The 11,251-nt window shown below is 51.2% G+C and overlaps 2 protein-coding genes and 1 long non-coding RNA gene across 3 annotated transcripts; 1 reads left to right on the top strand and 2 right to left on the bottom strand.

Annotated features, from left to right (window-relative positions):
* Window positions 1-1,841: 1,841 nt before the first annotated feature.
* Window positions 1,842-6,910, top strand: LOC123103917 (uncharacterized). The gene is made up of 3 exons (XR_006450031.1): window positions 1,842-1,993; window positions 6,075-6,141; window positions 6,254-6,910. It is a non-coding gene; the product is annotated as an uncharacterized lncRNA (long non-coding RNA).
* Window positions 6,911-7,391: 481 nt separating this feature from the next.
* LOC123101372 (putative cyclin-dependent kinase F-2) lies at window positions 7,392-9,075 on the bottom strand. The gene is made up of 2 exons (XM_044522858.1): window positions 8,994-9,075; window positions 7,392-8,904 (listed from the first exon to the last, which is right to left on the bottom strand). The coding sequence occupies exons 1-2, from the start codon at window positions 9,073-9,075 to the stop codon at window positions 7,499-7,501; spliced, it is 1,488 nt and encodes a 495-aa protein (XP_044378793.1). The 3' UTR covers window positions 7,392-7,498.
* Window positions 9,076-9,094: 19 nt separating this feature from the next.
* On the bottom strand, window positions 9,095-10,847 carry LOC123107128 (AAA-ATPase At5g57480). Its single transcript, XM_044529137.1, has one exon. The coding sequence runs from the start codon at window positions 10,720-10,722 to the stop codon at window positions 9,178-9,180; it is 1,545 nt and encodes a 514-aa protein (XP_044385072.1). The 5' UTR covers window positions 10,723-10,847; the 3' UTR covers window positions 9,095-9,177.
* Window positions 10,848-11,251: the final 404 nt, after the last annotated feature.

Genomic DNA, 11,251 nt, shown 5'->3' with positions numbered 1-11,251 from the left:
CAATCTACCCCAAATTTTACCATGAGCTGTTTCCAACTAACCAAAAAATTGTGCGGGAACCTGACTTCGACCTCTTCTAACTTTTGGTGGGGGGAAGCAAATGGTGAAAAAAGGTTCATTGGATTGCTTGGAAGAAGATGTGCATGAGCAAAAAAGGAGGAATGGGTTTTAGAGATATGAAGGCATTCAATCAAGCTCTTTTAGCAAAGCAAGCGTGGAGGTTACTACAGTGCCCGGATTCGCTTTGTGCTTGCATACTGAAGGCTAGATATTTCTAGGAAGGTTCCATCCTGAGTGCAACATGTCGGAGTGGTGGCTCGTATACATTCCGGAGTATTTTGTATGGCCAGGACCTGTTGCTAGAGGAACTGATATGGAGAGTGGGCGACGACACCAGGATAAGAATCCACCATGATAGTTGGATACCACGCAAGGGCTCCCTCCGGCGACTGGGCCAGATGTATGTACAAGGCATGACACACGTGTGTGATCTGCTCACCGAGGAAGGATATGCTTGGGATCGGGCCAAGCTTGATGTGATGTTCACACCGGACGATGTGCAAGATATACTCCAGGTTACGATAGGTGGGAATGGAACGGAAGACTTCCTTGCATGGACTTTTACTAATAATGGGCAGTTCACGGTCAGGCTTATCACTTGTGCATGGAGAAGAAGAGAGCAAGATCGGGACAGCCGGGATCCTCTTCATCGGTGGCGACGCACCAAGGGTGGTTGGCTCTTTGGGACGCTAGTGCACCGGGCAAAGCGATAATTCATGCATGAAGACTGATAAAAAATGGTTTGGCCGTAGGAACGGAGCTCCTACGAAGGCATATCAAGGAGGGTGTGTTTTGTCCAGCCTGTGGGAGAGAGGAGACGTTACACCATTGGTTTTGGCCCTGTTATCGCTCGACAATTTTTTTGGAAAGAGTTGGACTCGGTATTGGGAGCGAGGGTGGCCACCCCACCTAGCTCGATGTGCTCCCAGAGCCAACTAGCGACCTAGATGCTTCTGTAGCTGACGGAAGCGACAAATGATGAGAAGTCCATGATGATTCAGGGCATGTATGCGCTGTGGCTGGCGAGGAATGATACTCGCGAAGGAAAGAGGATTGAAGACCCTACACACATTGCAAGAGGAGTGGCTAGGCATATGGAAGAGTGGAAGAGAGTTCATGGTGTCAGGGCTCCAACTGTGAGAAATAACATATGCGAACAATGGAAACCACCGGAACAAGGCTGGGTGAAAGCTAATATTGATGGGGCTATGGCTAGGTCCGGTTGGAGCGGTGGTGGGGGCGTGATTTTCAGGGACAAAGATGGAGCTTTCAGGGGAGCTGCATCCCACTTCTTCTCGGATTGCTCCAAGCCGGATATGGCTGAGCTTCTGGCATGCAAAAAGGCGATTCAACTAGCCATACAGAGAGACATACAGAAGCTGCACTTGGAAACAGACTCGCAGGTGGTTGCTGGAATGCTAGAAGGTAAGGAGAGGAATCTGTCGCCTGTAGGACAAGTGGTTGAAGAGGTTAAAGCCATGATCAGAACTAGAGATGATTTCAGGCTAACCTGGGTCCGGAGGACGGCTAATGGCGCTCCCCATTTGTTGGCAAAGTTAGGTGTTAGTTCTAGTGTTTCGGTTTATTGGGACATAGTTCCTCTAGATTGTATTCTCAGCACTGTTTCAGACGAAGATCCCTAATATTTTTTTTGGAGGGAAGACGAGATCCCTAATATGAGTATAGTCTAATAAAGTGGGGTTTTAAAGTTCAAAAAAAAAAGAACGTACGTGCGTAAAGGAAACGTTCTACACTGCGTCCTTGTTGGGCCGGCGCATCAAGATTGTCCAGAGAGCCCAACGGCCCCGTTCCCGCGATCCTCGAGGAAAAAGGGTCGAGAGGAACGGAAAAAAATCACGAGACTTACGCAGCCTCCTCGACGCGCCGCCGCCGGCTCATCCACGCCGGCGTCCCTCCTCCGGCAAACTAGCCGGTAATTCCGAGTCTTCCCCTCTCCTTCCCACCCCGTCCAGTAGGATAGCGTACGCACCGCCACCGCCGAGCCCCGCCACGGCCGCCGTCCTCACCTTCTTGATTTGTTTGCTTTGACGGCGCGCTGGTGGTGATGCGCGGCCGCTCTGCTTCTGCCGCCCTCCGATAGCTTCTCCTCCTATGTCTTGGGTAGCTTCTTCTTTCTCACGGCAGTGGTAGCGTTCTTGGCATCTGCTGATCTGTTTGGTTCCACCATTGCCCCCCTCTTTCTTTCTTTCTTTCTTTCTTTCTTTGTGAAGGATCTTCTTATCTAGAGATTAATTTTATTAGTAGTACTTGATGGAACCTAGTTCTTGGTTAAGCAGAGACGAGCAAGTATTTGGACAGTCTTAGCTCATACTGCATGGCATCTTATCTTTATCAGTCAGAATTCCCCCAAACTTCTTCAGCTTTCTAGCCTAGTAGTTCTATTCTGTCAACTGATGATAGACTCCGTATTTGACATTGCTTCGCACTGGTAATTTGTGGCTTAAAAGTGGACATGCAATCACATAAGCTTAGCTTCCCTTCGACTTTAGTTCTGCTAATTATTCAGTTTGATTAATTTAGCTTGAGGATTACATAAAAATACAATTCTCGTTGACCATGGTTTATTCAGCATCTGAGATGGGTTTCCATGGTTATTGAGCACTGCTTATTAGGAGATTTGATATAAATAATAGCTTCTGCATTCTGCAAATACATGAGACAGAGTTACATTACCTTGTTTAATATCCGGTCTTTCTAAAGCTCGCCACTAGAGCTATTTAAGTTGTAAAGATTGGATTTTTAACTGTAGTACTGCTATTTTGCACTATCTTATCTTAGAATAACAAACCCTGCCTACCAAACAAGTTCTTTTTGTAAGAAGGGGATTGAGGATGCGAGGGGAATTGAGGGGATGGGGTGTAAGGGAGGGGATCACCAAATCCCCTCTAATCCCCAATCCTCTAGGGGCTTGAAGACCCTTCTTGCCAAATGAGACCTAAAGGTTGTAAGGGAACACGAGTAGCCTCCTTTAGGACCTTCGTTGGAGCAGCCACTCAGTCTCCCGTCTTTCCGTTGGAGGCGCTGCCCCTTTACCACCTTCTCCTCTGACAAGTACAACTCCACAAACCTACCTATGCCATTCTCCACGAGGTACAGCGTCTGAGGCTAAGATGATAGATCGGACTGTTCATTCCTGACTGTAAACATACTAGCAGGCAAAAGTGTGTTGTAATCTTGTTCAGAACTTCAGATCTGTACAGATGAGAATGGTGATTTATGTGCGGTGGTCGAGGGGATAGTTGCTTAGATTCAAATTGATTACTAATTAGCATCATGGTCTCATCAGTTTCCATAGTTTCTAGAGTCTGCCACCAAAGGACCATATCGTAGGCAAGTGGTTCCTGATCCTGTGCGATCCATCCACGCCCTCAGATCTGGCTGTCACGCACCCTCCTCACCGCCCACAACACTCCAGCCGCTGTGACTTCCCCTCCTCGCTCCTCACCCCAGGTAGCTACTAGATTCCCGGAGTACCTCGGCACCGGTATGGGAATGAGGACCGAATAAGTGCAGCATCTATACAGAATCAGCCATATCGAGTGCTTGATTTTTGTATGGTTAATTCCATGGGTTCTGTTATATTACGAATCAGTGCCATGTGTCCGTCATTCTCTGTTCTTAGTTTTCCAGTGGTTCTTTTTTTAGTTCCAATGGATCATCGTTATTTCGTCTCCATCTTTGTCCACTGTCAAAAAATTTGCACTGTGTGTAGTCTTCTATTTTAGGCTTCCCCCAATCCTTTTTTACTAAGAAGTCTAATTAAGTAAGCCAGCCAATTATTTCACATGGATACCCAGACATGATTCTGTTTGTTTACCATTCTATATAGTTTCAGAACATCATAAGGAAAATAGATGTGAAGAGTGAAGCAGTCTTTAAATGCTGTTTCTCGTCTAGGCTAACACAGACCACATTTTTTATCATTTGAACTAAGTAAAGTGCATGCCGATTTAGTTCACTGGTATGTATGGTCTTGCTCATGAACCCCAAATTCTGAAACTTGAAAATATTGAACTCTGAATCTTGTTTAATCTCTTCCGTTGTACTCCCTCTGTAAAGAAATATAAGATTTTTTATATTACTAAAGTAGTGATCTAAAAAGTCTTATATTTCTTTACAGAGGGAGTACTGATGTTGGGCTCTACTCAACTCCCAGGTTGTTTTTGTTGAACTATGAAGCTTGTTTTCCCTCTTCAGTTGTTACTTTCACAAATTTGTACTAGAGCTTTAGTCTATCTAGTATCTACTGCACAAACTTGTACTGGAGCTTATGTCAATTATTGCAGAAAATTTGTACAACAGCTGTAGCATATACATGCCAGGACACCGGAAGCACAAAGTCTGCATCTTCCTCCTATCTAGCGTTGACGCAAACAGGCTACAAGATTAAAACAATAGTTTTGATCACAAAACATTTAGATGGCAGCAACTTTAGATACAACACTAACATACATTCCGCTAGGAAAGCTGTATCTAACACCTATTTTATGCTGTTGGATACAGCTTAAGATACGATGCACTGGAAGTGCCCTCAGTATAATAATCTGAGCATTCAGTGTCATGCATTATTAAGATTGCCCTCATATTTCCATCATGGCCGATCTTTCCCGAAATATGTGTAGTATCATGCTGTGGTCCATTTTAGTACCCATCAAGATTCAAGAACACTACAAGAAAGCTAAATGGAGAATGGTTGAAGGATAAGCTTGCTAGAAAGTGATCCTTACAACAACAACAACAACAACAACAACAACAACACCAACAACACCAACAACAAAGCCTTTAGTCCCAAACAAGTTGGGGTAGGTTAGATGTGAAACCCATAAGATCTCGCGAGTCGCGACCAACTGATGGCTCTGGCACATGGATAGCATGCTTCCACGCATCCCTTTCCATAGCTAGTTCTTTGGTGATACTCCAATCCTTCTGGTCTCTCTTAACGGACTCCTCCCATGTCAAATTCGGTCTACCCCGACCTCTCTTGACATTCTCCGCACGGTTTAGCCGTCCGCTATGCACTGGAGCTTCTGGAGGCCTGCGCTGAATATGCCCAAACCATCTCAGACGATGCTGGACAAGCTTCTCTTCAATTGGTGCTACCCCAACTCTCTCGTATATCATCATTCCGGACTCGATCCTTCTTCGTGTGGCCACACATCCATCTCAACATACGCATCTCCGCCACACCTAATTGTTGTACATGTCGCCTTTTAGCCGGCCAACACTCAGCACCATACAACATTGCGGGTCGAACTGCCGTCCTGTAGAACTTGCCTTTTAGCTTTTGTGGCACTCTCTTGTCATAGAGAATGCCAGAAGCTTGGCGCCACTTCATCCATCCGGCTTTGATTCGATGGTTCACATCTTTATCAATACCCCCATCCTCCTGCATCATTGACCCCAAATATCGAAAGGTGTCCTTCTGAGGCACCACCTGCCCATCAAGGCTAACCTCCTCCTCCTCACACCTAGTAGTACTGAAACCGCACATCATGTACTCGGTTTTGGTTCTACTGAGCCTAAACCCTTTCGATTCCAAGGTTTGTCTCCATAACTCTAACTTCCTATTTACCCTTGTCCGACTATCGTCAACTAGCACCACATCATCCGCAAAGAGCATACACCATGGGATATCTCCTTGTATATCCCTTGTGACCTCATCCATCACCAAGGCAAAAAGATAAGGGCTCAAAGCTGACCCCTGATGCAGTCCTATCTGTGCCACTTGTGCTTAGTAATTACCTACTCCCTCCGTCCCAAAATAAGTGACTCAACTTTGTGTACAAAGTTGAGTCACTTATTTTGGGACGGAGGGAGTACTAACTAGTGAATCTTGTGAGAATATGTGCTTCATAGTTTATTTTGTTTAGACTTATTCAGAAATTTAATTTTGTAACACTATGTTTGGATAGCTTATAATATTATTTGTATGTATGCTCACTTGTGCTTAGCCACACCTACTCCTTCCAAATCTGATACCTCTGTTGAAATAGGGCTTGTCCAGTAGCTCTAGCTCGTCCTCTTCTACCCCAAGCCTCTGTGCCAGCAGCAGCAAGGAAGGTTAGAAGAGTCATCATTCCTTCTGATCCATATTCCTTCAGTATTTCTGTTTTTCTTGTGGTTCTAGGAATGCGGCTATGTCTCACATGTAAATCCATTTCTTGGTTGGCAGTTAGAAGCATGGAGCCCGAAGAGAACCCCAACCGTCCGCCATCACGACTGGACTGCATAAAGTACTTCAATGCACTATGGTCCTGCTACTCACCATTCCACCAGATGCAGAACTATTACCGCTACGGGGTTTTTGACAACTGCTCCAGCAAGTGGCGCGATCTCGTCGACTGTCTCACGCTCAAGACGAAGTCGAAGGCAGAGGTAGAGGAGATGCTCATGGCGCGGGAGAAGGCCAGGCCGCACTTCTGGACCTACCGGACTGTCGACGAGGCATCAGCGAACTGGTGGAAGATGTACAAGCACAGGGTGATGATGTCGTCGCCGCCAAAGACTGCAGGTTTTCCTGCGCCTCCTCCCAAATCTGCTGCACCGAAGAAGCGTTGATTGTGCTTTTGGTGCGCTGTGCTTATTACCACCGGTCTTTGTTCAAACTTGAGTTACCCTGACAGGGTAAATAATTGGAACCTTGGATGGAAGGATACCCTAATCATGTTCTGTAAAGCATGGCAGGCAACTGAACGGTGGTTCTTATGCTATTTTTTGCACCAGCTATGATGTTAGCTTTGTGCCTAGTTGCTTATTATCAGGCATAAATGTTTTGGTTTGAGCTGTGGTGTGTTCTCATTAATTTTTAAATGCAGACTAGTCAATTTCAGTTCAAATGTGGTTAAGAATGGGTATAAGATCGGATTGCCAGATTTGGTTTGCTTCTGTTTCTTGATGTTCTTTTTTGAGATTTATTTCTGAGTGATTTCAGGCTGCAGACACCTGGACTAGAACTGATGGAGGCAACAGACCATGCTGCCACCACTGCCCTCGATGGTAAGCAAATCCATATGTGACAGTGTTGCTTTTGTTATCTTATGAAATACCACACCTGGTTCTGCAAGCATTTTTTCTGTGTACTGTCAAGGAAAAATTTACTCTGTCTGCAGTATACCCACTCATTCGAAGTTAGAAGACTTAGATTATCTCTTTGAAGTTTGAACAAAGTTTTTCATATGTAAGTGACTATGTTATCTACTTCTGCGTTTTTCACATGCAAGTGATTCGTTTTGATGACACTTTAATTGAAGTAATCGCCTAGATCGTACAATCCACTCCAGTAGAGTTATGATATTTGTACATTTCCGATCGTAATAAACAAGCCATATACATTCTTATTTATTCCTTCGCTGTTTTTTCGTCAGTTTAGTTGTTTTTTTCCGGTGTGGCGAATTCATCTAACTATTGCTGCTCCTCTCTATGCAGTGTGCCTGGCTAATGCCGTGCCGCCGATCCCGTGACCGGAAGCATCATCAGTTCCAGGGCCGTCGACCTTGAACCAGGGACACCGGAGCGCGGCGGCTGCTGTCAGCCTCTTGCTGGGGTTGCAGGTAAGGAGGCCCTTCAAGACATGGTATCCGTGCCATGACAGCAGCTCCTCGGGGAACAGCTCTCGCAGCCGGTCGTGGCGCCGCACCTCTCGCTGCCGTGCCCGCCATTGCCGCACCTCGTCAGCTCGGAGCGCGGACTCGAAGTGCTGCCACGTTTTCTTGCCCGGCGCACCGAGTACATCGAATATCTTGCCGACCTGCCCCGTCGTCTTTTCGCCGCTGAACAACTCCTCGCTGGAGAGCATCTCTGCCATGACGCACCCGAGCGACCACATGTCGACGGCCGCGTCGTACTCCGGCTTCTCCAGCAGCATCTCGGGCGCCATGTAGGGGATCGTCCCGGCCAGCCCGTACGGCGGCTCTGCCTTGGCCGTGGGCATCGCCAGTCCGTAGTCGCAGAATTTCACGACGCCGCCGTCTTCTCCGATGAGGATGTTTGCAGTCTTCATGTCCCTGTGAATGACGCCGCGCTCGTGCATCGCCGCGGCGCCCGTGAGCAGCTGCCGCATGACCCGGCGCACGTCGGCCTCCGGGAACGCGCGGCCGTGCTCTTCCACGTGCCTGTCCAGAGCATGGAACAGGCTGGGCCCGACGTAGTCCATGACGAGGCAGTACTGCCTGGTGCCTGGGTCGCGCACGATGGCGTGGAGGCCGACGAGGTTGGGGTGCCCGCGGCACGCCGCCAGGACGCAGGCCTCCTTGAGCAGATCGCCGACGTTGGGGCGCCTCGCGCCGCCGCGCGCGTGGATGGTCTTGAGGGCGACCGTCTGGCCGGTGTCGCGGTGCTGCGCCATGACGACGCGGCCGCTGGAGCCCTTGCCGAGCCTGCGCATCTGCTTGTAGCAGCGGGTGCTGCCGATGCAGGCGTCGCGCTCGCGCCGCCTTCTCCCTTTCTGGCCATGCAAGTCCTTTGCGTCGTCGTCGTGGCAGGCATCGTTGATCATGGCGCATATTGCCTCGACCAGCTTGCCGCTCATTGTCCCCGCGGCGGCGTGGACGTCGATCATGGCGAATATGTCGGCTACTCGCGCGGCCGTCATGGTCGTCGTGCCCGCGGCGCCGGCGGAGGGAGGCGTCAGCGTGAGCTGTGCTTCTGCCAACCGTAGCCGAATCCACAGGTTCTTGAAGATCACCAGTATTCCCAGTGATATTTCGACGAAGATCCATAGAATTCTGCAGGTTCGAAAGGAACGAATCCCGCGGGCTGGACGCGCCTTGCCGGCGTGCTCGTCGCCGGTCATGGTGCAACCGGCGCCAGCTCCCGTAAGCGAGGCTACGTGAGAAGGAAGGTATGGGCGAGGTTCAAGTATACGTGGGATGGGAGGGGAGGGGAGGGGAGGCTCGTGCTGGGCAAGTATAAGCCGTCCAGTCCGGTGCCGTACGCCGGTACGTGCGCGCGCAGAGCGAGGTTCGAATATTGCTCGGCCATGAAGCCGTCGATCATGGCTACTATAGCTTACAAGAAACCGTCAAACCAATACATTAAACTTGTGAAGATGCGCTCCATTGTTGCCTAACCTAAAACGCACGTCAGACGTGATCGGAGCTACACGCCTCTCCGGCCGGAGTCCGACTTGGTGAGGCTCCGAAGCCTCCCCAAGATCCTGACCTTGCCCTCCCACCCGCCGAACCCCTTCCTGCCTTTCTTCGTCGGCGACTCGTCGGAGAGCTCCGCCGCCGAGTCCTCCCACTGGAGATCGTCGGCCGCGTTCACCCTGGCCTTCAGCTCGCCCGCCAGCTCCGTCACCGCCGTCTCCGGCTCGTCTCTGTTCCTCAGCAGCACTTCGCCCACCTCGGCCGGCGTCATCTCCGCGCCCTCCCGTATGCAGCCCTCCGCCGCGTCGAGCATGTCCTGGTCGCCGACGCCGGCGCCCACGTACCGCTCCACCAGCTCGCGCATAGCGTGCGCGCCGCACGGGCCCAGGCGCACGTGCACGTCCATCCTCCCCGGCCGCAGCAGCGCCGGGTCGATGCCGTCCACGTGGTTCGTCGTGAACACGATGATGCGCTCCTCGCCGCAGCACGACCACAGGCCGTCGGTGAAGTTGAGCAGCCCGGAGAGGGTCACCTTCCCCCGGTGGTTGTCGGCGCCCATGACGTCGTCGTCCGAGTCGGACGAGTCATCGGAGGCGGCCGCGCGGCGTCTCTTGTGCCGCCTCGTGGAGGCCAGGCCGCGGTCGCCGGTGAGGTGGAGGGAGCAGTCGATGTCCTCGATGACAATGAGCGAGCGGTTGGTCGTCTGGATGAGGAGCGCGCGGAGGTCGGCGTTGGTGGTGACGCGGGTGAGCTCGAGGTCGAACACGTCGTACCGGAGGTGGTTCGCCATGGCGGCGATCAGCGAAGACTTGCCGGAGCCAGGCGGGCCGTGGAGGAGGTACCCGCGCTTCCACGGCCTCCCAGTCCGGCGGTAGAACTCCCTCCCGTCGGCGAACGCCGTGAGGTCGGCCAGGAGGCGCGCCTTGAGGTCCGGGTCCAGCGCGAGCGTCTCGAACGTGGACGGGTGGCAGAACGGCACCGACGACCACGACGCCGAGCCGCGCGGAGACGCGGCGTTGGTGTGCAGCCTCCTCGCCCGCGACGAGCGCTCCAGGCTGTCCGCGGCGGCGGCGAGGTGCGCCAGGTACGCCGGGAGCACCGCCGCGGCGTGCCTCTTGGGGAGGCGCAGCGAGAAGGACCGGCGCTCCTCGAGCGAGTCCTGGAGCGTGTCGGCGTGGTGCGTCCACACGGCGCGGTGGCCGTTGAAGGCGTCGGGCACCGAGTGGTTCGGGGACAGCGACACGGACGGCGACGCGGCGGCCGCGCCGGCATTGCCCGCGACGGAGCGCGGCAGCGAGAGCGTGAGGCGGGGAGGCGAAGGGGAGGAGAGGAGAAGGGAGCGGTGGAGGTAGAGCTGGACGTGGCGGTAGAGCGCGTTGGGCTCGACGGCGGCGGAGCCGAGGAACTCGGGCACGTCGAAGTAGGAGTAGGGCGTGAGCGAGTCCTGGAGCGACTGCCAGAGCGAGTGGAGGAGGGAGAGGAGCTGCGTGGGGAGGACGTTCTGCAGGATGGTGAGGAGGCCCAGGAGCGACCACATCTGCGACAAGAACTCCATTACTGTGGGAGTGGAGCTTTCAAGCTCAGCTTTGCTGCTGCTGCTGCTGCTCAGTTGCTTGATGCTGCCACCTTGGGCTTTGGGACAACAGCGTAGTGTCACTGGGGTTTTGGATTATCTTGCAGTTGTGTGAAGCCAGGTGAAGGGAGCTCAGTTATAAAGAGAGGGGGGAGGGTCAGAGGAGGAGGATGGAAAGGATCAAAAGGAGGTGTGCACTGATGCAAATACTGTTTTTTTTAGCCTGAATGACAGCATGTATGCATGCACCAAAAGGTGGATAGGATGGGGTAAGAAAACTATTTGAATCATAACACTTGTCAATAAAATTGTGTTGAAATGTGCTTTATAAAGGTCTTTTCAAGGCAGTCTAATTAAACTTTAGCTATATGTAGGTCACATGATTATTAAATAGAAAGAAAAAGACAAAAGATAAAAGAAAATGCTTGCATGAATCTTAACGTAAAATCAATGACATAGGACTTAGATGTGCAATACTTAGAGCACATCTAGATGTGCTTTAGCAAAACTA

Source organism: Triticum aestivum, chromosome 5A, assembly GCF_018294505.1.
Source record: "Triticum aestivum cultivar Chinese Spring chromosome 5A, IWGSC CS RefSeq v2.1, whole genome shotgun sequence".
NCBI lineage: Eukaryota > Viridiplantae > Streptophyta > Magnoliopsida > Poales > Poaceae > Triticum > Triticum aestivum.
This window is presented reverse-complemented; position numbering and strand designations above follow the sequence as displayed.